The sequence below is a fragment of the Pan paniscus genome, chromosome 19 (genome assembly GCF_029289425.2).
Source record: "Pan paniscus chromosome 19, NHGRI_mPanPan1-v2.0_pri, whole genome shotgun sequence".
NCBI classification, from domain to species: domain Eukaryota; kingdom Metazoa; phylum Chordata; class Mammalia; order Primates; family Hominidae; genus Pan; species Pan paniscus.
In genome coordinates, this window is record NC_073268.2 from 7,705,278 (window position 1) to 7,731,393 (window position 26,116).

Here is a 26,116-nt window from a genome sequence, read left to right on the forward strand (position 1 = left end):
TGGCCCTCCAGAGGCCAGCCCTGCTTCAGCTCACCCACCCTGGGCCCCTCCCCACACCCCAGCCCAGAGCCCCAGCTCTTCCCCAGCCTGCACCACCCCTTCCCTACAGAACTGGATTTACACAGAGAAGGAACTGGGCCTCCCACCCCCACTTCTGATACCTGAGGGATACAGCCCAAAGTGGACACACACTTACATGTGTGCACGCACGGTACCACACATGTACACACAGAGACACACATACAGCCATGTATGTGCATACACACAAACGCACCTGGAGCTGGGAAGGGAAGGCCCTGGTGTCTGGCATGGAGAGAGGAAGGGGTGGGCTTTGGCCAGAGTGGCCTGGCAGCTGGCACCTCTCCAGTCCCCAGGCCTGGACCACCTCTACAAAGTTGGACAGAGGGAAAGGAGGAAGGGTCTAGCTTGGTCTCTACCTTGGCACAGCTGGGGTTTGACAAATGTTCAGTTCTGCTCCTAGGGGTGGTTCTAGAGGAGAGGGCAGGGGTGGGATGGAGCATGCAGGCCTCTCAGTGCCCTACCAGGGCCCTGAGGCTGGCGTGGATGGCACTCACACCTACCCATGGCAGTCCACATGTGGCCCAGGCTGGGCTGGGGGACAGCCTGGGGTGGCACGCAGTAGCCTGTCCTGCTGGGTGGGCATGGTGCCAAGGGCAGCCCTCGCTGCCAGGCTGGGAGGAGGGACAGGGGGCCTGCAGGATGGGAGGCTGGGTGGGGCCTGGGCCCAGGCAGCTCTGTGGGAAGCCGCTGGATCTGAGCTGGGCTGGCTCAGGCCCTTCCATGGCACTACTAGGGAGACTCTACTGGCCATGCAGGCCCTTACCTTGCGAGAGAACATCAATTTTGGCACCTTCCTCCCACAGGGAGCAATGGGGTGAGGGGAAGGGAACAGGACAGTTGAGAACATGGAGCTGACACATGCTTGAGCGGCAGAGCCAGAGGGCAGCACCAGGGGCCGGACCAGGCTGCAGAGGGGAGCACCAGGGACCGGGCCAGGCTGCAGAGGGGAGCACCAGGGACCGGGCCAGGCTGCAGAGGGGAGCACCAGGGGCCAAGCCAGGCTGCAGAGGGCAGCACCAGGGGCTGGGCCAGGCTGCAGAGGGCAGCACCAGGGGCCGGGCCAGGTTGCAGAGGGCAGCACCAGCGGCCGGGCCAGGCTGCAGAGGGCAGCACCAGGGACCGGGCCAGGCTGCAGAGGGGAGCACCAGGGACCGGGCCAGGCTGCAGAGGGCAGCACCAGGGACCAGGCCAGGCTGCAGAGGGGAGCACCAGGGACCAGGCCAGGCTGCCGAGGGGAGCACCAGGGGCTGGGCCAGGCTGCAGAGGGCAGCACCAGGGGCCGGGCCAGGCTGCAGAGGGGTCCTCAGGCACCCACAACCCCAGCCCACGTAGTGAGGCTCAGAGGGCCTCTGGGCTCAGGCCCCGGACACCCTGCCTGGAGTGGCATCGGCCTCCTACAGTGGCTCGGCTTCCAGGGTGCAAAGTGGCGTCCCCACTCCTCAGGGCGTCTGGGAGGCCTGGAGGCACCAGCACCCAACCCGCCCTCCCTTGGTCTGCAGGACAGACATCACCCTGCCCCTCTCTTTCCCTCTCAGCAGCCCCTCCCCAGGCTCGAGGGGGTCCTCGGTCCAGGCCTTCATCTTCCCATTCTCATCTGTTTCTTTGCTCCCCGCAATGCCTGACTGTCCAAGGCATTTCTTGGGGTTGGGTATTCAAGAAGGTTTAAAGAATTCCTTCCTGGCCCCGCACCCCACACAGCACAGACATCCAAAAGCCTGGACAGGAACCTGGCGAGTGGTGTGGTCTGGCCTCCCTGACCTAGGCCCTCTCAAGGACTCCAGGGCAGGGAATTTGGGGGCAGGCTGGCGGGGCCTACCTTGGCCTTGGTGATGGTGCAGTGGAGGGCGTTGTTCTCCTGGTCATACAGCAGGCTGAAGTCCAGCGTGCCCAGGGCGGCTGCGGACAGAGGAGGGCACAGGTCCCACCCTGGCCGCATCTTGGAGAGGCTTCGCCTGCCCCTGTGAGACCAGATGAGCCTGGCCTGGGCAGGTGCCACCGTTCCATGGCGGCTGCCACCAACCAAGCACCTGCTCTATGCCAGCCCCTCACCCATCCTCCCAGTCCCACCCAACCCTGGGAAGTCACAATAATCTCCCCACTTTCCAGAGGAGGAGCTGGGACCCAGAGAGGTCAGGTGGGTCACTCCAGTTCCCTGTCTGGCCCAGTGTGTGGCCCACCTGAGCTGGGCACCCAGCCAAAGCAGTTCCTGCCCTCCTGGTGCAACTGCCAGTCTGGGCCCCGTGCCTCAGTTTCCCTCACCTGTGAAATGTCACAAGGATCACACAAGGCGGAGGAGACCAGGCTTTGAGAGGGACAGGCCCTGGCCAGGAAGATCAGCTGATTTGCTCAACAGTCCCCCAGCCAACACACAGGACTGCAGCTCCTCTGTCTCTCTGGCCCGTTGGGAACCCCGAGCAGGCCGTGAGGAGCCAGCTGGGTCCTCATACTGCTGCCCCCAAGTCTCTCAATGGCAGTGGTAACTCCCAAAAGCCGGGGGGGAGGGTGCAGCCATAATTGGGGGAGGTTGCAGCCATAATTGGGTGCAGCTGCCTCCCTCCCCGGGGGCAATCACTCATAGCAGCTGTGGCTTTCCATGCAGAAGCGGCTCCCAGCATGAAGGCCGAGGTGATGGTGGGGGCAGAGCTTGGAGATGATGGTGGGGGGCAGAGCTTGGGGGCAGTCCGCAGACAGCAAGATGCACATTCACAGATGGCTTCAGAAGCCCAGAGCCTGCTCCCAGGCTGCAGGGCTGGTCAAATGGTGTCACATTCCTTCATTATTTACCATGTGTTTACAACATGCCAGACTCTAGGGGATGGACATCTGTGAGGCAGAGTCCCTACCCGAAGGAAAGCACAGCCTAAGGGGAGGAACAAATGGAAATAATTTGCCGCAGTAGAGTCTGGTGAGCCGGGAGCCGTGGGGAGCCCATGTGAATTGGGACCACCAGGGAAGGCTTCCTGGAGGAGGTGATGCTTCACCTGAGCCATGAGGGATGAGTAGGAGTTGGCCAATGGCAAAGAGGGGCTGGGGGAGGTGACGATTCCAACCACAGGCCAACCAGCAGGTGCGGGCTTAGTGGCTGGTGTGATCCGGGGATAAGGGAAGGCCAAACTTGAAAGACTGTGTTCTTCAGGCTCTGAGCTAGGCTCCCAACATGGATCTAGATCCAATTACGGCCACACCTGACCAGGCCCATCATTAACATCTCGTCTGCGGCTGCTTTCCTACTTCAGAAGCAGACCCTACGGCCTGCACAGCTGAAAATATTTACTATCCAGCCCTTCTTTATAGAACAAGTTTGCAGATCTCTGGGCGAGTGCTGGGCCCAGGCATAACAAAGTTTCTTGGGTCTGCAGGGAAATTGGCTAATGAAAGCCCACGAGTGTGGAGTGTCCTTTATTCTGAGCTGGTGATGGGAGTGGCATTTGTCTAGATTATCCCCTTCTAACACGGGTCAGGCACATGTCTCTGTCTTCGCAGCAGTGTGGGGTGCAAGACCTGCCCTCTGACATCAGTCTCCTCGGTTCAAATCCCAGCGTGCACTTCCCTGCTGTGTGGCCAGCTTATCTAACGTCTTTATGCCTCAGTTTACTCATCTGTGAAATGGAGACAACGATAGTATCCACCTCACAGCACAGTGTGCCTGCGGTGTAGGAGGTGCTCAGTAGATCATTACAGAAGGAGCAGATCCCTATGGTGAGTTTTCCAGCTAACAGTACTGGCTTCTCTAAGACCCATTCTGGAATGAAACTGTCCTCAATTGGCTCATTTCCCTCCCTGCCTTTGGGAACAGAACATACAAATAGTCACTTAAACTTTTCTGAATAACCTGAGTCATTGCTATGGCCACGATGACTCTTCCGTATGTCACGGTCATGGTCCAGAGGCAAAAGGGGACACGAAGCAACCCCTGCACCAGAGGGTCCCGGGTGGCCCTCTTTTCGGTTTTCTTCATTTTTCTGCCTCTTCCTTTGACATCAGCCTGAAACTCCTATTAGATTACTTGTCTGTGTTGGCGCAGACAGCTCTCACCTATTCAATAATTGTTTCTCCCATGAGACCAGGTGATGATACTTGTTGGAAGTGTGTGCAAACTAAGAGCCAACAGGCCTTGAGTGGCTGGTGTGGTGCTCATGCCTGTCATCCCAGCAGTTTGGGAGGCCGAAGCAGATGGATCACTTGAGCTCAGGAGTTCGAGACCAGCCTGGCCAACATGGCAACAAAAACTACAAAAATGGCCGGGTGTGGTGGCTCACGCCTATAATCCTAGCACTTTGGGAGGCTGAGGCGGGTGGATCACTTGAGCCCAGGATTTCAAGACTGGCCTGGCCAACATGGAAACACCCATTTCTACAAAAAATACAAAAATAGCTGGGCATGGTGGCGCATGCCTGTGGTCCCAGCTACTCGGGAGGCTGAGGTGGGAGGACCACTTGAGCCCAGGAAGTTGAGGCTACAGTGAGTGTGATTGTGCCACTGCATCCAACCTGGGCAACAGAGCGAGATCCTGTCTCAAAAAAATAAATAAATACTAGGTCTTGAGTGAAGCCTGAGGCACGTTCTCCTGAGCAGGGTATGTGTGCAGCAGCAATAGCTGTAGCTGGCCTTCAGCTGCCTGCATGCTAGCTGCCATCTCCATACCAGGCAGGTGAGGCTGCTGGAAGGGAGGTATATCCCACTGCTCCTGCAGCAATGAACACAGCCACAGCCCAAGATGCACCAATCTGTACTTTTGTAACAATATTCTCTGAAGCTGTTGGCTTTACATGATAGTAAATGGATCTGCTGTTCAGGTCAGGCCTACCTGGGGTTTGTTCCCCCAACGAATTAGCCCCCTGAGCACAGGGACCATGCCTTGGCCACACCTGTGAGACCAACAAACAGCAGATGCAGACACACATGGCTGGTCCATTCAAACCAACTTGCCCTCCAGGTGCTCCCAGGAGCTGGGATCTGGTATGACACCCAAGTGTAAAAATGCACATTCTGATTTCTGCCTGTTTCCCAACCCCAGAGAAGGACAGCCAGAAGACAGAGCGGCTGCCTGCTCCCCCTGGGACACCCAGCTCCTGGAGGGGAGAAGCCCCTGCACTGGCTCTACAGAAACCCCTGTCCAAGGAGGGCAGCGATCTTCTCCAACTGCCTGGGGGGAAAACTGACACCTGTCACCACCTCCTGGGAAGGAACAGCACACCCAGTGTGTCACCAGGAAGGGACTGATGAATTTCTTTGAACTCCACTGGAAGGTCTGTAAGAAATGATAGTTTATAAATAGAAGCTCGGTCACAATTTTGAGAGGCTGGTGAAGCTCTCTTACGGAGCACATGGCCCAAACTCTTCATTTCCCTTTAGAGAAATGAGGCTCAGAGAGGGGAGGTGACCTGCTCAGCGTGGTCCAGCAGACCCAGGCACAGAATCTAGGCCTCTTCACTTCCATCCTGATAGTTTCTCCCTTAAAGCCTACTGGCTCCCAAGAAGTTTTTTTTTTTTTTTTTTGAGACAGGGTCTTGTTCTGTTACCCAGGCTGGAGTACAGTAGTGCGATCACAGTTCAGCCTCCCAGGCTCAAACGATCCTCTCACCTCAGCCTCCCAAGTAGCTGGGACTACAGGCACCCACCACCATGGCCGGCTAATTTAAAAAATATATTTACAAAAAAAGAGACAGTGGTGTTGGTGGGGGGGGGGTGCGGGGGGGTAGGTCTCACTACGTTGTTCAGGCTGGTCTTGAACTCCCGGGCTCAAGCAATCCTCCCGCCTTCACCTCCCAAAGTGCTGGGATTACAGGCACACACGGGCCACTCTGCCCTGGTCCAAAAAGCTTTTTTTTGGCCACTTTGTTTAGCTGAAATCTTAGGAGGATGCAACTAAGAAACAAAAAGAGAGAAAAGCAGAGTTGCTCTAGGGGAAGGAGAGTGGGGGCTCAGCCGCTGCCCTGGAGAGCCCTCCGAGTTGGAAAAGCACCTTGGGCTTGTGCTGGGCGTGAGGAGGGCCCTAAGGGCAGGAGAAGGTGCTTCTCTGTGACCCACAGTGCCCTACCCTTGGAGCGCTCCAATCACATGACCCCACTGAAGTTTACATCTTCGGAAAAATAATGAGGGTTGGTCACTAATGGGCCTTTGAGAGTTGTCACCCGCTTGTCGATAATTACAGAGCTTTAATGGGGCTAATTCAGAGAAAATCAAGCTCAAGCCCCTGTTGGCTCCTCTAGGGCCGAGCACCCCCTGCTTGGCTGATGCAGACCTGACAGCATCCTCATAACCTTGGTTTGCGCCTGGACTTTCCTGACACCCTTGGGAATAGGAAATCTGCCCTGATTTTTTTTTTTTTTTTTTAAGAAAAATGTCAGGCTCTCAAATACTTTAAAAAAAAAAAAAAACAAAACAACTGTGGCAAGGACCATAGAAAATCATCAAGCTTGTGTTGAAAGCATTTTATAGTTGGGGAAACAGCCATTCAGCCAGGCCAGCACTGCAGGGGGGACAGAGAGAAATGAGCCATCATCCCTGCTTCCCAGGAGCTTAGAGACGAGTGTTAAGATTTTTATAAACATCTTCATTCATCTGTTTTAAATTGTTGAAAGGTTCTCCATCAACTCCTGGACTCGGTTCAACCTCCTTGGTGTGGCATTCAAGACCTTGTGTGATATGACCGCTTTGGCCTCCTCATAGGTCTCTTCCCCTTCTTGGAGCCACTTGGCTCTACTGTTTTGCCTACACTGGGCTGAGTTTCTGACACTTCAGGACCTGTGTACACAGCTGTCCCTCTGCCAAGAGCACCTCCCTTTCCTCTTTTCCCTCTGTCAGCCCACCTCCTCCCTCCTCCCAGTCTTAGGGCTGAGCCCTCTCTGTGAGTGACCTCCGCCTGCCAGAGCTTTCCATCGGGGTTCTTGCCTCCCTGTCCCCCGCTGTGGGGTCACCTGTTTGTCTTGGTTTTGATGAACACCCTCAGGTCAGAGGTTGCCTCTCAGCATTCTTGTATCTCTGTGCCTAACACAGAGCCTGCCACATAGTTGGTGCCGTAACATCGAGTGCATTACAAATATCACAGGTCCAGGTAGAACGTGACCGGGGCCAAAGAGGTTCTGGGCTCAAAGGAAGGGGCACCACAGCCCATGGGGGCTGGAATATGCCCCCTAACACGGAGAACCTTTGTGGTGGACTCAACGCCTTGTCCTTGCTCCAGACCTGCACAGGCATCAGTCCTGACCCGGTCCTGGGTGAACCACACAGGGCAGGTTTAACACGGGCATGTGATCCAATTCTGGCCAACGAGACAAAAGGACAGGTCTCCTGGGGACTTCTGGGAGAGGTTTCCTCGCTCTTAAACTGAGACACGAGAAAAGGAATCGGTCCTTACCAATTCCTTACCCAGTCAAGGACCTTATTGTTACATGTGATGCCTGGACCTGCAGCAGCCACCTTGGACCTGAGGGTCCTGCTTGGCTGATGGAGACTGACAGCGTCATTCTGACCTTGGTTTGCACCTGAACCTTCCTCACCCAGACACCCTTAGGAATAGGAAACGGGCCTTGATTTTGCTCTACAAGGAAAAGCGCACAGCCACGAGCAAAGATGGACAGAACCATCACCCCTGACAGTGCTGAGGGGCTGCTGCATTGGTGCACCCTGGTGCAGCAAGACCTCAGCTGTCCTCATTGTTTAAGCCACTCTGAGTTGGTTATCTGTCACTTGCAACCCATGGCACTCTAGTGATTACAGCTTTGAAGAATGGACTGGGCTTCCACAGGTGGGTGCCGGGCAGGAGAGCCTCTCAGGTAGGGGCAGCGTGTGGGGTGTGTGGCCCACGGCCCACCTGGAGGGCAGCACGCCACAGAGGCCACCCTAGGAGAACTGGCAGGGCCGACACTGGGTCCTGCTCCTCATTGGGACATTCACTGCCTTTCCTCCCTGTCATCGCCCCTCTTCGAGATCTGCTGGGAACATGCGAGTTATGTGCTTGTGCTTTGACATGACTTAATAAAGGAAGGGCTTTAAAGAGCCAGGAGAAAAGGCTGAGTAAATAAACAGCACTTCACTCTCTGCCTTGGACAACAGAGCAACCGCCCTCATTTCTTTTTGTCAGAACAGAGATAATCCAATAATTAGGGCAGCAAATAGCATAACCCTGGCTAAAGCCGTAATGAACCATCTGGCTTGAATCATTGAGGCTTATTCTAGGGATCTGGTTGTCACAGCCCAGAGGGGGGCACCGCCTGGGGTACTGGGTGGAAGGCAGTCCCACCCCAGAACCTGTTCCCCCACCATGGACAAGAGCCAAGATTTCTGGGCTCCTGTGCCTAGGATGTTTGTCAGCCTCCCATAGGATCCAAGCCTAGGGTGGGGCCCCCCTCGAAGGGGGCGACAGGGGCCCAAGCTGGCCCTAGCTCAGTGGTACACCGTCCTCCTTAGCTCCTCTGAGCCCGTTTTCAGCATTTCTTTGGCATGTCCTGATAATACGGGTGTGGCCAGCCCACAGTTCAAGCTGGCAAAGCTGCATCCAGCTCTGCCCTGCACTGCTGACCCCATGTGAGTCTGGCCCCTGCACCGCATGTATCTCAGGCCAGGGGCCCAGCCCTGCTGCCAGGACATGCTCCCTGAAGGGCTGCTGAGCTGATGGATTGGAGATGGGACTGGCTGGCCTGAGTCTCTAGCTTCCTGGTCCCCTCCTTGCTTTGTGGGTTCAGAGACAGCAAAAAAAAAAAAGCCTCTTGGCCATTCGCCATGCAGAGGGCCCTCTGTGGCACCAGGAGGGTGGCCTGAAGCTCTGCCCTCCCCTCTTACTTCCTTGGTGCAGCAGCAGAGATGCCGGAAATGGGAACAACTTTCCCATCCGTTCTTCTGGGGGAGGCTTTGGATTCAGGGCAGCCAAAGCAGTGCCTTGGGTCCCACTCAGGGCCCACCCAGGGGATCACCAAGTCCAGGGTGAGCTTCGCACAGGGTGCCAGGGGCAGAGGGGAGGGGGGTGGATCTAGGGCACAGCCCTGAGGGCAAAAAACTCTTCCGACCCAATTTCCCCAAGCTGGCAGGAAAGTGGAGGGACAAGACTGCTCCCCAGCCCCCACGCCCCAGGGCAGGGCCTTCATATGCCAGGCGCTGGCCCGAGGGCCGTGGTCCAGGCCTCTAGAAAGTGCAAAGCAGGCAGTTTCCCCTACAGGGGCCCTGCTCTAACCGGCCACTGCTAATGGGCCTCCCCAGGTGGGGCGATGGGGGGGTCTGTGCCCCGGGGGCACTGGTAATCCCTACCTTCAGCTTCCGGTGGCACATTTGATGCTTGGGAAACTCCAGGCCCGCAGCCCACAGGCCCTGGTGAGTGCCCAAGCCAGGCGCAGACATCCCTGCTGCGCAGGGGAGGGGCAGCACCAGCCCTGGAGAAGGGCCACATCCCGGGAAGGGCTGGGGTTTGACGCTGGTTTTCCAGGTCTCAGTGACAAGTCTGGAGCCACAGCTGAGCTAGGAGGGGGTTCTCACATGCCATCCCCACCCCGCGCAAACCGATTCCTCACTGGACTGCGACCTCTTCCGGCCTCGGTTTCCCAGCCAGTCCCGGCTCGGGCCGGACAGGCACCCTCGGGGACGGGAAAAGGCGCCAGGAGCGCCCACCGGCCGGGCCTCGGTCCCGGGACTCCGGCGCTCGCCTGCTCCCAGGGGCTCAGGGCGCAGTCCGGAAGGAGGGGGAGCGGGCCGGGGGGCCCTCTCTGCCCGGGGGCCGCGGGCGTAACAGGTGGGCGGAGGTGCGCGGCCCTGGCGAGGGCTGCGGCGGGGTCCGTGGACACCGGAGGAGGAAACGCCAAGGTTTTTCCAGAGGACAAGCGGCCCCGCGGTCCTCCTGGTCCTCCGCTCGCGCGCCAGCAAAGCAGCTGCGCTCTGCGGGCCGCCGGGCCCACGCGGGAGGCCGGGCCGCTCCCAGCCTCGGGCCCCTCCCCAGCTCGCCCCAGCCCCGACCCTCGGCCGCGAGGCCCCTCCCGGAGCGGCTGGCGAGCGGGGAGCGACCGCGCGGCCGGCAGCAACTGGTGTCTCCCCGGGACGCAGCTCCGCCCTTCCCGGGAACAAAAGCAGCCGCCCGCGCCGGAGCTCCGGGAGGGCGGACTGGCAGGGAGGGGGCGCGGCGCCGGCTCCGAGGAACCCGGCCCCGGAAATGGGACACCCCCAGGGGGTGCCCCCAAACTTCCCTCCTCTCCGGTCTGGGTCGGGGGAGGGCTCGAGGCCGGTGGGCAGGGCGCGGAGAGCGCACCGAGTGCGCCAGGGGCCCGCAAGCCCGCGGCGGGGTTGTGAACCGAGGGAGCGCGCGAGCGCGCGAGGGGCACCGGCGGAGGGAAGCCGCGAGGCCGTGGGGGGGCCGAGCCCGAGCCAGGGGAGGGGGCGCGAAGTCGGCGCGTTGGAAACTTACTGCAGTCGTCCGACTCGTAGCCGTCGGCGTCCGGCTCGTCCTCCGGCGGCTTGGCTGGCGGCCGCGCGGGGCTGGGACCCGGGCTGGGGCCCGGGCTGGAGCCGTAGGCTCCGAAGAGCTGGTCCACATCCTCGTCGACCTCGCGGGCGCCGTCGGAGGGGCTGCGGCGGCCGGCACCGGCCACAGCCGGGCGCGCGGGGGCGTCCGGGGGTGCAGCGGCTCGGGGCCCGGCGTCCGGGGGCAGGCCCCGCGGGAAGCGGGGGAAGTAGTCGGAGATCTGCTTGATGGGACGGATGGGGCCGGGGCACACGTCGATGGCCATATGCTCCTGGATGCTGATGGTCGCCTTCTCCCCGCGCCGCCGGAGGGTCATGCAGGCAGCGCCGCCCCGCCCCGGGCGCGGCCCGGCCCGGCGCGACCCCGGCCCGGGGGCGGCTCAGCAGGCCCGGCGGGGCGCGGCGGGGGCTGCGGGCATCGCCGGCCGCGCCCCCGGACGGCCCTGCCTTGGCTGCTGCCCGCTCCGCTGCGGACGGCGCGAGCGAGTGCCAGAGGCCGGCAGGCAGGGGGCGGGCCCAGCCCGCGTCACCCGGCAGCAACCAAGCAGGGTGAGTGTGCGGGCTGCGCGGGCGGCGCGGAGCGGAGGGAGCCGCGCGGCGCCACACTCACTCGCACTCGCACTCACACCGGCGTGCACGCCGGCCCGGGACCCCGCGCGCGCACACTCGCGGCCAGGCAGGGCCGCCGGGCGCCTTCCGCTCATGCACGCCCGCGGCACAAGCTGGGAGTCAGCCGGGCAGGGACCCGCAGGACGCGCACCCACACGTTCCCGCGCGTGCCAGCCCACGCTGGGCTCCGCTCGCTCTCTCGGGACACACGCAGGTGTGCAAGTGCACACATGCGTGTGCAGAGACACGTGGTGGAAGCATCCGCTCGCTCACACCGTAGGTCACACACGCAAACGTCTGCATGCGCACACGGTTGGTTTAGGAAGCTGTGACACAGTACACCCCCAATGCACAGGCGCGCACACCTAATGGAGCACACACACAGGTGATCAAGGGCACCCAGGGCACAGGCTTCCATACCCCCAAGCACCCCTAACAAGATGCACAAACATGAGCCCATAGAAGTGATCAGGGGACCCTGGGCACAACTCCTTCTCTCCTCCCCCTCTAGCAGGACGTGGAGTCACACTCCTAGCGTGTAGGGACAGGCTGCCTACACACGGGCAGGACATGTACACGCTCAACCGCACAAGGACACCGGGGCTCAGTCTGTGCACACATATTCCCAGGTCACATACAACACAGCACTCTAACCTCGGCTCAGTCCCTCACTTGGTCAGTGAGTAGAGTCTGAAGGACCCCCCGGGGCAGGGTGGCTGAGAACCTGCACAGGGCCTGGTCAGGAGGGGGTGAGGGCAGGGCCTGGGCGGTGAGTGACGCAATAAGGCTGGGCGGCACCCTCCCCCCACCCCCACTCCTACTCTAGGCCTCCCACACGGTCAGATCACTAAACAAATCCCAGAGGGCCCAGCCCTGGCTGTCCGGCTTTCCGGGACCAGAGCTCTGTTGGGAACTGCTGCTGCATGGACAGGTGTGTTCCCGGAAAGCCCTGGGCATGGATGGAATCCTGTTTACCCTCTGGTTTCCACTGACGTGTAAGACACTTAGCTTCTTAGCGGGTGCCTTTGGTGCATCTGAATCAGGGGCTCCAAGCCTCTCTTGTTCCCCCACCATAACCCCTGCAGAGTGATGGGGAGCAGAGGAAAGAGAGGCAAAGCCTTGCCCTGTGGCTTCCAGCTGCACAGTTCGGGCAGGCTATTTGACCTCTTTGAGCCTCGGTTTCCTCATCTATGAAGTGAGGCTATTTCCAACTGCACAGCATTGTGGCAAGGCCCCGTCCAGCACAGACAGGTAAGAGGTGCTCAGCTGGCTTTCCCTTCTCCCTTCCTTTGGAAAGACAAGACTCGTGGTGAGAAGTGATGAGAAATTCATGTTTTGTGGTGAGTTCTGAACTGGGTGGTGGCGGGCACTACCGGCCTTTGAAAACACTGGAGAAACACATGGCATATGTTGTACTGCGCCAAGAACATTCACAGCTGTCATCTCATTGATTCCTTAAACCACCCCACGATGTAGGCAGGGCCTGCTGTTCCCATTTCACAGGGGAGGAAATTAGCGCTCAGGCACAAGGATGTGTCCAGGGTGACTGCTGGCTGGTGGCAGAGCTGCGATGAGAGCCCAGTGTCCTGACTGTTCGATGCTTCCACTTTCCCTCCCTTCTCCCTTTCCTCCCCTCCACTATAGAGCTCAGGGGCTCAGAGCAGAGTTGGAAACACAGGTAAAACCTCGTTCCCAAAGCTCATCCTGAGGCTTCTTGGACAGGGGAAGCCCAAACTGAGGAGGAGGGGAAGGAGGGAAAAAAAGGAGGAGGAAGAGGAGGACAGGAGGAGGCCAAGAGCCTCAGGGGTTACAGTGGGAATGAACCGGCCGGGGTTCCCTAAAGATAGTCTGAGGTCCTGGTGGGAGAAATATTCAGCCTTCCAAGAGCCAAAGGCCAAGGAAAGGACAGAAGAGCCTGGAAGGGCAGCCTGGCACAGAGGGGTTCTCATTTCCAGGAATGCTTCAGGGGATTAATCCTTAAATAGGCACAGAGTGACTTTTTCTGTGCCAGAGGTGGCTGCATCACAAAATGATTACATAATGATGCAGGTATTAAAATACAGACGCTGAACTGTCATTTTATCATTCCTTTACTAAGGAGCTGGAGGGTGTCGTCGTCATCTTACAGATGGGGAAACTGAGGCTGCGGGAGGTCAAGTGACTAGCAAGAGGCAGACTGGAGATGAGACCTGGACGTCCTGACCGCTGAGCCTGCCAAGGCCCTGTACCTGTGTTCACCGAGAGCTGGCCGCTCCCTCCTGGCCTCTTGTCCTATGGGTCTGGTTTTTGGAGGATCGGCTCACGGCTCTTGGCTCTGCAGGAGCTGGCTCTTGGGGAGGGCTTTGAAGAAGTCAGGTGGAGGGCCCAGCCTCCTAAGCATGGAGCCAGGGAACCCAAGGATGCCCACTGGAGAAACACATGGCATGTTGGGGTCTACCCTTTGGCAGGTGGCAGAGTTGAAATCCACTCTAGGTCTGAATTTGCCCAGCTCTGAGCCCAGCTGAAATGGGGTAGGGCCTCCCCAAGGGATAGAAGTGGATAGAAGTGGTGTTATCTGGGCAAGTGTCCACTTTCTAGAAAGAGCATAGGTCAGGGAGTAGGCAGACGTAGAGTCAAAAGTCAGGTGTGCCTCCTCCTAAGCGTGCCGGACTTTGGGCAAGTTGTTTAACTTAGGCCCTGGGTCTCATCTGCAATGGGGGAGAATAAGAACAACCTTGTGTGAGTTAAAGGTGAGGATGGGTATACAGTGCTTAGCACAGTGCCCAGTGTGCAACTGGCACTCAGGGAATTGTGATTCTGTTGCCCCTGCCTTCCTGGTGCAAACCGTCCCATTGCAAAACTTCCTGGTGCAAATCGTCGTGGTGCAAACCTTCCTGGTGCAAATCGTCGTGGTGCAAACCTTCCTGGTGCAAAAATCGTCGTGGTGCAAACCTTCCTGGTGCAAACCGTCCCAGTGCAAAACTTCCTGGTGCAAATCGTCCTGGTGCAAACCTTCCTGATGCAAACTGTCATTGCACTCCCAGTGCCTGCCTTGATTTCTCTACCAGTGACATGTGGTTGGCTGCTCCCTGTCTGCTGCCAGGACCAGGTGAGAAATGGATGCACTTGCCAAGGCTGGGCGCTGGCTGGCATGTGTGGGCATCTCTAAGCAGTTGGATATGTCCAAAGGCTCATCAATCATGTTGCCTTCCATTCCCCATGCTGAGGTGGGCAGCTGGGCAGCTGGACCAGCCTCTGGCAAAGTTAAGTGGATGGAGTCTGCCCTTGGTCACAGCCCTCAGAAGCCCTGTGCCCTTGCCTCTCTGCCTTCTGCTTTTCCCAACAAGCTTCTGAGCTTTCTCCCAACTCCCCACAGACCCTCTCAAAGGCTCCTGTCAAATGAGATACAGTGGGTTCTTTAAAAAATGGTCCAGGTATCTGTAGCACTAGCATGTCTATTTACTTTGTCACTGAGGCTGGAGTGCAGTGGTGCGCTCATGGCTCACTGCAACCTCGACCTCCCGAGGCGCAAGTGATCTTCCCAACTCAGCCTCTCAAGTATCTGGGACCAAATGCATGCACCACCATCCCCAGCTAATTTTTAAAATTTTTGTAGAGGCGGGGTCTTGCCATGTTACCCTGGCTAGTCTCAAACTCCTGGCTTTAAATGATTTTCCTGCCCTGGCCTCTCAAAATGCTGAGATTACAAGTGTGAGTCGCCACACCCAGCCCAGGATGTCTATCAATAATGCAGATTCCAGGCCCCCATCTCACACCCACTGACTCAGAATATGTGTGTGCACACTCAGGATGCATCTTAACAAGTGCCCCTGATGATTCTGGTGGACAGTGAAGGTTGAGACTTGCTGGGTTAGAGGGTGCTAATGGTTTAACGGTGATTTCCAACCTGCTGGGCTGCCTCTATACTGTTCACATGTGTAACATATGCCCATCAGTGACATCTCTCAATATTTAGTGATTCTTCACTGGGGAAGTGAGTGCCTAACCCAAGGCAGGTGTTGGAATTTCCAGAGAGGTTTGGCAAAGCCACAGTGGGGAGTCTGATCTCCTCCTGTTTGGGTATTCTGACCTCTTTCCCGGTGGAGAAGTGTTGGGAGCAGGCCCCCCAAAATCTAGCCATAAACTGGCCCCAAAACTGGCCATAAACAAAACCTCTGCAGCACTGTGACATGTTCATAATGGCCCTAACGCCTCCGCTGGAAGGTTGTGGGTTTACTGGAATGAGGGCAAGGAACATCCGGCCCGCCCAGGACGGAAAACCCCTTAAAGGCGTTCTTAAGCCACAAACAATACCGTGAGTGATCTGTGCCTTAAGAACATGCTCCTGCTGCAGTTAACCAGCCCAACCTATTCCTTTAATTCAGCCCATCCCTTTGTTTCCCATAAGGGATACTTTTAGTTAATTTAATGTCTATAGAAACAATGCCAATGACTGGTTTGCTGTTAATAAATATGTGCGTAAATCTTTGTTTGGGGCTCTCAGCTCTGAAGGCTATGAGACCCCTGATTTCCCACTTCACACTTCTATATTTCTGTGTGTGTGTCTTTAATTCCTCTAGCGCTGCTGGGTTAGGGTCTCCCCGACCAAGCTGGTCTCGGCAGAGAAGGACCAGTTAATGGCTCTTCTTAGAGTAGGTAACGTGTGTTTTTGAGGAAATGCCCTCTGTGCAGCACTTGGCTGGATGTTCCTTGGTTGGCATCTTGGCTGGTGTCCATGTGCCCGGAGAAGAAGGGCCCTCTCTGACCCAGGCCTAACATGTGTCCCCCGTTTCCACCCTTCCCTGATAACCGGAGGAGATCTTGTCCTGCTGTACTAATAGAACGTTCTCTGTATTAACAGAAAATTTTAACCCAACAGAGGCACTTGGATGGAAGAAATCCAAACGATGTTGCTGGTTGACGGAGAGGGGCATTCCAAGGTCTCTTGTCCATTCATTTATTCATGAAGCCACATTTCAACAAATATTTATTGTGCACCTGCCCTGTAACAGGCCCCGAGCCGTGATCTGTAGGGGGCCCAGTGATAAATGAAGCCCATTTTTCTTTAGATTCCAGATGATGGAGGGGAAGTCAGGAAGGGAGGTAGGAACCACCACTCTAGGGGTCCCCTGCCTCCTTCTTGGCATACGCTATGGCCTCGGCATGGAGAGCATGATGGAGCACTGATGCCAGCAAGTCAGCTCAACATTTGCAATATAGCGTGTGGCTGCTTAGAGGCCAACTTGATATATTAAGTGATATTAAAAATGCAGCCTATTTCTGATAATTCATTATGCGCATTCTCATAAACACATTACACTCGTCACAGTACATTTACGAGCACCAGGCCTACCAGTGGGGAAAAGTTAACACCTACCTAATGATGTTGTTTTGCAGATGTCAGATGCTCTGGTGCTGCAGTGATGGGCTCAATGGTGCAAAGAAATGTGAGTCTTTCTTCTATCCTGGGACACCAGAAGGCTGCCCAGGGCTGGGCGGAAGAACCAGGCTCTCTCCCTCCACACTGCCAAGGTCTGTGCTGTGGGATTGGAAAGAGGCCGGGTGAGAGGCTCCCCTGCCAGGAGAGACTTAGCCCAGGATCAGGTTGCCTAAGGCAAGAGATTAGATGTCACAGAGGGATAATGCTGAATCCTCTGGGGAAGCTCTAGAAATGACCTCTGGGAGAAAGAGGGGCAGAGCCTGAGGCTTATATCACAGCACAGACCAGCCTCCCTCCCACAGGCCTGGGGACCACTAGAGCCCAGGGTCTTCATGACTGAAGTGAACATCTCAGCATTATACATGAATTAGAATGAGTAGAAACTCTAACTAGCCCAGGGCTGGTGGAAACCCAGGGCCAACAGCCACAAATGTTCCCTCCAATCGCTTTGAATTCATGATGCAATTCAAAGGAATTAACAATGCAAGTGGTAGCTTTCAATGATAACGTGTTCCACTTTTTGTGTTTGAGACAGAGTCTCACTCTGTTGCCCAGGCTGAAGTGCAATGGCACGATCTCGGTTCACTGCCACCTCCACCTCCCAGGTTCAAGCAATTTTCCTGCCTCAGCCTCCTGAGTAGCTGGGACTACAGGTGACTGCCACCATGCTTGGCAGGCGTAGTTCTTTGTATTTTTAGTAGAGATGGGGTTTCACCATGTTGGCCACGCTGGTCTTGAATTCCTGACCTCAGGTGATCTGCCCGCCTCAGTCTCCCACAGTGCTGGGATTACAGGTGTGAACCACCACACCTGGCACCCCCCGCCTTTTTTTTTTTTTTTTTTTTTAGAGACTGGACCTTGCTTTGTTACCCAGGCTGGAATGCCGTGGAGTGATCATGGCTCACTGCAGTCTTGAACTCCTGGGCTCACGTGATCCTCCCATCTCAGCCTCCTCAATAGCCAGAACCACAGATATGCACCACCACGTCCAGTTAATCTTTTTATGTTTTATTTTTTAAAGATGGGTCTTGCTATGTTGCCCAGGCTTACATGAACTGAGTTTTACATTTACTACAAATGTGTGTACCTATAAACAATATATGGTATTGTTTTGCAAGCTTTAAAACTTTGTAAAAATGGCATCATACTATACATAACCTCATTAAACTCATTTTTGACTTATTATTGTTTGTGAAGTTTTTTCCTGTAGATGCATCTAGCTATAGTGTGTTTTTATTGCTGTCTACTGTTCCACTATGTGAATACGCCATAATTTATTTCTCTTTTCTCCTATTGTTGAACATTTAAGCTGGTTCCTATGCGTGGCTATCATCAACATGCTGCAATGGCTATTCCTGTTTCCTGGTCTGTATATGGGATTTCTTTTTTTGAGACAGGGTCTCACTCTATTGCCCAGGCTAAAGTTCAGTCGTACCATCTCGGCACACTACAGCCTCAACCTCCCTGGGCTCAGGCGATCCTCCCACCTCAGCCTCCCGAGTAGCTGGGACTGCAGGCGCATACCACCACATCTGGCTAATTTTTATAATTTTTGTAGAGAAAGGGTTTGCCAGGTTGCCCAGGCTAGTCTGAAACTCCTGAGCTCAAGTGATCTTCCCACCTCAGCCTCGCAAAGTGCTGGGATTACAGGCGTGTGCCACCACACCTGGCCAGGGAGAGTTTCTTTAGAGTTTCTTGGATAGGAAATTTGCTGGGCCTAGGGTCTGTATATCTTTGCCTTGACTAGAGAGTGCCTAGCTGCTCCCCAAACTGGTTAGAACCACAGCCATTCTCACCAACCATCTGTAACAGTGCCAGTTCCTCCTTGTCCTTGTCAACACTTGGTATTGCCAGACTTGAATTTTTGCTAGTCTGGTAGGTTTTTTTTATGTTTAATTAGTTCTCCTTGCTAACTAGTGCTACTTCATTTCTGCTGCTAAGGGTGGGCATGTGCTGTCAATAGATAAATGCAACAGATTAAAAATTGAAGAGCTTCCATCAATAAGGGAGTGGCTCAATACAGTATGCCTCACCTGTACAATAGAATACTGCACAATCATTAACAAAGATGAGTGTGCTGATATGGAAGAGATATTGATATTCTGATGTACTAAATATCTTTTCATCTCCCAGATTTATTGTTACAAAGCGAGAGGCATAAAAAGCATATTCCCTTTGTAAATAAATGAAAAGATATGTATACACATGCGTATTTGTATGTATATGCACAGAATACCTCTGAAAGAATGAACAGGAAACTGGTAACAACAGTTCATCTGGGAAGAGCACTAGAGGACAGGGAAACTTTTTTGCTCTGTGAATTCTTACCACGCATGTGTATTAGCCTGTTGGAAAAAATTAGCCCTAGAATAGGCAAATTCGTAGAGACTGAAAGTAGAATAGAGGTTGCCAGAGGTTTTGGGGTAGAGAATAGGGGGTTTTTATTTGATAGATGCATTTTCTGTTTGAGATGATGAGAGAGTTCTGAAATGGATAGTGGTGATGGTTGTACAACATTGTGATTGTACTTAATGCCACTCAACTGTACACTTAAAAGCGGTTGAAATGGGCTGAGCATGGTGGCTCACACCTGGAATCCCGCGCTTCGGGAAGCCAAGGTGGGCAGATCACCTGAGGTCAGGAGTTCACGACCAGCCTGACCAACATGGTGAAACCCTGTCTCTACTAAAAATACAAAAATTAGCTGGGCGTGGTGGTGGTCGCCTATAATCCCAGCTACTCAGGAGGCTGAGGCAGAATTGCTTGAACCTGGGAGGTGGAGGTTGCAGTGAGCCAAGATCACGCCACTGCACTCCAGCCTGGGCAACAGAAGTGAGACCGCATCTCAAAAAAAAAAAAATGTTGAAATGGCCTGGCACAATGGTTCACACCTGTAATCCCAGCCCTCAGGGATGCCAAGGCAAGAGGATCACTTGAGCCCAGGAGTTTGAGACCAGCCAGGGAAAGATGGTGAGACTCTGTCTCTACAAAATGTTTTTTAAAAATTAGCTGGGTGCAGTGGTGCACACCTTGTGGTCCCAGCTGCTGGGGAGGCTGAGGCGGGAGGATTGCTTGAGCCTAGGAGGTTGAGGCTGCAGTGAATCATGTTCTCAGCACTGCACTCCAGTCTGGGCAACACAGTGAGACCCTATCTCAAAAAAAAAAGAAGGAAAGAAAGAAGGAAGGAAGGAAGGAAAGAAAAGAAATAAAGAAAGAAAAAGAAGAGAAAGAGAGAGAGAAAAAGAAGAAAGAAGAAAGAGAAAGAAAGAAAAGAGAGAAAGAAAGAAAGAGAAAGAAAAGACCAAGTACAGTGACTCACACCTGTAATCCCAGCACTTTGGGAGGCCAAAGTGGGAGGATTGCTTGAGGCCAGGGATTCGAGACCAGCCTGGGCAACACAGTGAGACCCCATCACTACAAAAAATAAAAAAAAAAGGAGTGGGGTACGGTAGCATGCACCCGTAGTCCCAGCTACTCAGGAGGAGTGGGGAGGATCCCTTGAACTAGGGAGATCGAGACTGCAGTGAGCCATTACTGCACCATTGTATACCAGCCTGGGTGACAGAGCAAGACCCCATCTCAAAAAAAAAAAAAAAAAAGGAAAAGAAAAGAAAAGAAAAATGGTTGGAATGGTATTATATCTTAGGTTATGTCTATTTTACCACACTAAAAAAAGCAGATAAAAATAAGCTCACAATAAACAAATTTAAATTGCACCGAGGGGGAGCACTTGGTCCATGAGCAGCTGCCTCATGCTCCCCTGGAGAGCAACCCTGACCCCTCTCCCAGCCCCTAATCTGTGCATCTCTGCCTGCCTGGAACCTTCTGGGGCTCCCAGGGTCTGGGGAACAGTTCGAAGACCACTGAGCCTAAGGAAAACCCCAGCTGGCATTACCTTAACTTTCATCACTTATGAATCAGCTTCCCAACTGGAACCTGCACTATTATTTACTTAGTACTTTTCTTTAAACAGACTTACTTAAAAATCCCTTAAGTACCCAGGTTAGCTTTGTCCTAACAATAATATCAATGATGGGAATTGATGTGCTGATTACGTCTCTCTATGGCACATTGAAATAAACATATAATTATTAGAGTAAAATAGGGTGTGTTACGTCAGTGAGGGTTAAGCAAATGGCCAAGGTCTCATCACTAGAAAGAAGCAGAGGCTGGCCCTGAGGCTTGGCAGTCCGGCTCCAGAATTGACATCCTTGACCACTGTCACCTACCCCTGGCCTGTGACAGTTACCTGTTCCCCTGCCCCCGTGACAGTTTCCTGTTCCCCTGCCCCCGCGACAGTCACCTGTTCCCCTGCCCCCGCGACAGTCACCTGTTCCCCTGCCCCCGCGACAGTCACCTGTTCCCCTGCCCCCACGACAGTCACCTGTTCCGCTGCCCCTGTGACAGTCACCTGTTCCCCTGCTCCCGTGACAGTCACCTGTTCCCCTGCCCCCGTGACAAGTTACCTGTTCCCCTGCCCCCGCGACAGTCACCTGTTCCCCTGCCCCCGTGACAGTCACCTGTTCCCCTGCCCCCGTGACAAGTTACCTGTTCCCCTGCCCCCGCGACAGTCACCTGTTCCCCTGCCCCCGTGACAGTCACCTGTTCCCCTGCCCCCGTGACAAGTTACCTGTTCCCCTGCCCCCGCGACAGTCACCTGTTCCCCTGCCCCCGTGACAGTCACCTGTTCCCCTGCCCCCGTGACAAGTTACCTGTTCCCCTGCCCCCGCGACAGTTACCTGTTCCCCTGCCCCCGTCACAGTTACCTGTTCCCCTGCCCCCGTCACAGTTACCTGTTCCCCTGCCCCCGTCACAGTTACCTGTTCCCCTGGCCGGTGACAGTTACCTGTTCCCCTGCCCCCGTGACAGTTACCTGTTCCCCTGCCCCCGTGACAGTTACCTGTCCCCTGCCCCCATGAAGGGGCATGCTTGCCCAACATGTTAAGGCTGCAGGTGGCAGAGCATAGTTCTTTGTGGGTGAGGAGGGAGGGCGAGCTGAGCTGAGCTTTGCTTACCATCCTCGGTGGCACCTGCCAGTGCTGGGCCAGTCCTCTGTTCCCTTGAACCCACAGGACAATGACCCAGGGGTCCCGGACTCTCTACAAGGCCTGGCCTTCAGGCTTATGCCCAGCCTTCCTCAGAGGGCTGGGGGTCTGCATCAGGTTAACCACACGGCAGCCCCCACCTCTGCAGCCCCACCCGCTGTCTCCCTGACCCCTCTTCTGCCCTAAGGCAAGAGCAGGAGGCATTGCGTTGGCCTCAGTCCTGAGACCTCAAGGCTGAGAAAAGGTTAGCCCAGCAAAGAGCTGCAGGAAGGAGGAAGGGGTCCAGGCAGGGGGAACAGCACGTGCTGAGGCCGGGCATGGGAAGGAGTGTGGTGTTTGGGGAGCTGCTTGTGGTTGAGCCTGGCTGGAGCTCTTGGTGTGAAGGGGCCCTACGGGGCAGAGGGTGCAGGCCCGGTGGCTCCTATCGCACCTGTCCTGTGGCCTTGGCATGGGGTCACCCTCCTATCACACTCCCCTGGAGGCTACTGATGCTGTGGGCTCCACCAGTCTTATGGGTCAGTGCGGGGAGCCCTTTGCTGTCTGCATTCCGAGTCAAAGACTCAGGGATGAAGCGTCCTTGTAACTCACTCAGTACCCCCCATCTCCCCACTCCCACCACAGCCCAGCGCCCAAACACACCGGTGAGCTCCAGCCACCACGCCCCTGCTCGGATGGCTCAGCCTGCTGGGCAGCCTCGTTCACCCTTGACCACCTGGCACACTCCTATGCTGCCCTCAACACCCCACTCAGGTGTTGCCTCCTCCGACGAGCTTTCCACAGTGGTCCCCTGGCATGGCCACCCTTGTGGGCCTCACCACACTCCGTGATTATTGTCCAAGTGTGTCTCCCCAACGGGGTTGAATTGCTTGAGGACCTGAATGGGGCATCACCATCTTTGTGGCCCTTGAGCTGTGGGGTCCAACTCGATTGCCTTGGGACCCCCTGGGAGATTCACAGGACCCATTCCCAGGCTCCAGGCCCAGGGTGGGGCCCAGTATTCTGAAGCGGGAGTTCCGGCAGAGCTTTCACCAGCTCTGCGAATGTGGAAACGGAGGCCGAGAGGCGGCCTGAGCTGTCCAAGGTCATACAGCAACTGGGAGGCAGGGCCAGGGCTCCCGGCTCCCTCTGGGGTTCTAGCTCAGGGCTCAAAGTCCACCCCTGTGTGGCCAGCGGGGAGACTGTTCCTACCTCACCTGGCTTCCAGCAGCCCCGGTGGTGACTGTGGCTCACGCCTTCCCACAGGGCCTTGGTAGAAAGGTCTTAGTACTCAGGAAGAGCCCATTTCATGCTTTTGTCCTACCCTCCCCATTTTCACACCTGTGCAGGCTCACAGCCCCACCTACCTCGGGGCCTTTGCATTGGCCAGGGCCTCCTCCTGGAATATTCTGCCACCAAACCATCCCATGGGGGGCTCATCCTCACTGAAGGTCTCACTCGAGGCCAACTCCTAGGGAGGCCTGGGGAACCGTGGAAAGCAGCTGTGTTCAGGCCCTGCTCATTTCTGGTCTGCAAGCCTCCTTGGAGGCAGAGGCCTAGCCTGGTGCCTGGCTCATGCAGGGCAAGCACTCAATTCACGGAGGTGGAAGGGAGGCAGCCGTGGGGGAGACCACCGGGTGACAGGGCAGCTGGGTGGGCGGAGGAGGGAGGCCAGCCCGGCTCCTCCCTGCCTGCGCGGCTCCCACTCTGGGCCAGTGGCCTTGGAGACAGCAGCGTTTAGAGGGAGGAGGGAGGGCGAGCGGAGGGCCATCCATCAGTGGGGAACGTGTAGAGCCTCGTAAATCAGGGAGGCTGTCTGAGGCCCCTGTGCCAAGCATCTGCTGGCGTCTGGGAGCCTGGGAGGGCAGGCTGCTCCTCCGGGGAATGGAGACAGCCACGCCTCGGGGCTCCCCTAGTTGAGGAGGGCGGGCAAGCCTCCCTCCGTCTCCCCAGGCACTTCAGTGTGTTATCCCAAATACCTAACAGCCCCCACCCCAACCTGCAAGGCAGGCCATAATTTTGTTTCAATTATTTTGAATTTTAATACACAAGACTGTAGAAAATAACATAACAAATCCCAAAACATATCCACCCTAACTTTTTCATTTTTTATGGAGGGTTTTGTTTAGTTTGCTTTTCTTTAAGAGTCGGGGTCTTGCTCTGTCGCCCAGGCTGGAGTGCAGTGGCACAATCACGGTTCACTGCAGCCTCCACCTCCTGGGCTCAAGTGATTCTCCCACCTCAGCCCCCTCAGTAGCTGGGACTACAGGCACATCCCACTACAACCGGCTAATTTTTTTGTATTTTTTTGCAGAGACGGGTTTTCGCCATGTTGCCCAGGCTGATCTCAAACTACTGGGCTAGAGTGATGCTCCCCCGTTAGCCTCTGAAATTGCTGGGATTACAGGTGCGAGCCACCGCTCCCAGCCCGAGATTTTTGAACTCATAAGATTGTGAACGATAGCATATAAAACTGCATAAAACACAGTTGCCTAAAATGATTAGTTATAAAGCAGACATCAGCATAATTACCACCCAAGTCATGAAACAGGAAGTTGCCAGCCTTCCCCACCCCCAGCGTGTGTTTCTCTCATTAGGCACCTCTCCCTGCCCCCATGATTATTTATTTTTTTAGAGATGGAGACTTGCTATATTGCCCAGGCTGGACTTGAACTCCTGGATGCAAACGATCCTCCTGCCTTAGCCTCCCGAGTAGCTAAGACCGCAGGCCCACGCCATTGTGCCTGGCTTTGCCATTTTTATGTTATGACTTTATGTGACATCGTTGCCCAGCTTTCCTGGCCTTTAAAAAGTATAAATACAATAAAACATTACAGATAAAAATTCCCTTCTTGTGTCTCAACCCCACCCCAGGGGCAAGCATAATTATGAGATTTACATATATCATTCCAGCCTGCATTTGATATTTTTACGACAAATATTAGAGAAGTATTGTTTTACATAGTTTAAAACGTTTCACAAATGACAACAATACTGTGTATATTATTCTGCAAGTTGCTTTTTCACTAACTCTAAATGCTTTTTTAAAAACAGCTGTATTGAGACATAATTTATACACCATAAAATTCAACCATTTTAAGTGTACAATTTAATGATTTTTAGTAAATTTAAAGACTTGTGCAACCACCAGCACAATCCAATTTTAGATCATTTCCATCCCTCCTAAAAACTCTAAATAGGCTGGGCATGGTGGCTCGTGCCTGTAATCCCAGCACTTTGGGAAGGCAGGGTGAAAGGATTTTAAGAGGCCAGGAGTTGCAGACCAGCCCGGGCAACATAGTGAGATCCTGTCTCTACACAAAAAATTTTTTTTCAAAAATTACCTGGACACAGTGGCTGCACCTGTAGTCCCAGCTACTTGGGAGGCTGAGGCGGGAGGATTGCTTGAGCCCAGGAGTTCTAGGATGTAGTGAGCCAGGATCTCGCCGCTGAACTCCAGCTTTGGGCGACGGAGCAAGATCTTGTCTCTGAAGAGAAAACAGTCTAAATGCTTTTTTGCTTTCTCTCTTTTTTTTTCCTAAGTGCCTTTGATACACATTTTAATAACTGCCCCTTATAAAGCTCCTGCATGTGCCAAGCACTGCTGCAAGGTGTTAAATATGCCACCACGTTCACTCCTCATAGCAACTCCACAAGGTGAGAGTCTTAGGGACGATGACACAGAGGCAGAGGGGGTAACAAACTGTCCACGGTCACCCTATTAGAAACTCACAGAACAGGTGGCTGCAAACCCAGTCTGACCCCAGAGTCAGCCACTTAGCCACCCACTGTGAATTCATGCACTCTTACTGTTGTGTGCTATGTCAGGCAAATGTTTTTATCCGACGGTATGAATGAGAAACTGAGGCTTGGAGGGGTTAAGTGACTTGCTCAGTATCACTGGACAGAGAATAACAGAGCTGGGGTTTGAATCTAGGTCTATGTGACTTCAAGCTCGCTGGCCCTTTGCTGGTCTCCTTGGCTGCCTTTCCTTTTTTTCATTACAGTAAAGGAATAAAAGAGAGAAAAGAGGAGGATGGGTGGAAACGGGGAGAGAGAGATGCCAGAAAAAGCTTTTATTTTTATTTTTTTTTGAAACGGAGTCTGGCTCTGTCACCAGGCTGGAGTGCAGTGGTGAGATCTTGGCTCACCGCAACCTCTGCCTCCTGGATTCAAGTGACTCTCCTCCCTCAGCCTCCCAAGTAGCTGGGACTACAGGCACCTGCCACCACACCCAGCTAATTGTATTTTTAGCAGAGACAGGGTTTCTCCATGTTGGCCAGGCTGGTCTCAAACTCCTGACCTGAAGTGATCCACCATCCCAGCCTCCCAAAGAGCTGGGATTACAGGCATGAGACACCATGCCTGACCAGAACAAACTTTTAAATTCTTTTATGCTCAGCCTATATCCACAGATACTTACATATATACATGTGCAACACAGGATCTCTGAACACCAACTCTAGTCAGTTGAGTGTGTGCACAGTTCTGTGTGTGTAGGCTGTACACATGTGTGCACACACATGCATATGTGTACCTA

General features: G+C 54.8%; 1 protein-coding gene across 2 annotated transcripts in view; it reads right to left on the reverse strand.

Annotated features, from left to right (window-relative positions):
- DOC2B (double C2 domain beta) overlaps positions 1-11,016 on the reverse strand; it is a 38,488-nt gene extending 27,472 nt beyond the window's left edge. The window contains exons 1-2 of one of the 2 annotated variants that reach the window (XM_034941188.4): positions 10,472-11,016; positions 1,898-1,977 (exon numbers count right to left, since the gene is read on the reverse strand). In XM_034941188.4, the coding sequence (XP_034797079.1) occupies positions 1,898-1,977; positions 10,472-10,844 (453 nt within the window). In that variant the 5' untranslated portion in view covers positions 10,845-11,016. Of the gene's footprint in view, positions 1-1,897; positions 1,978-9,327; positions 9,987-10,471 lie in introns of those variants that run through there. The other variant, XM_003846023.7, reaches the window with a different exon arrangement.
- Between the last annotated feature and the right edge of the window lie 15,100 nt (positions 11,017-26,116).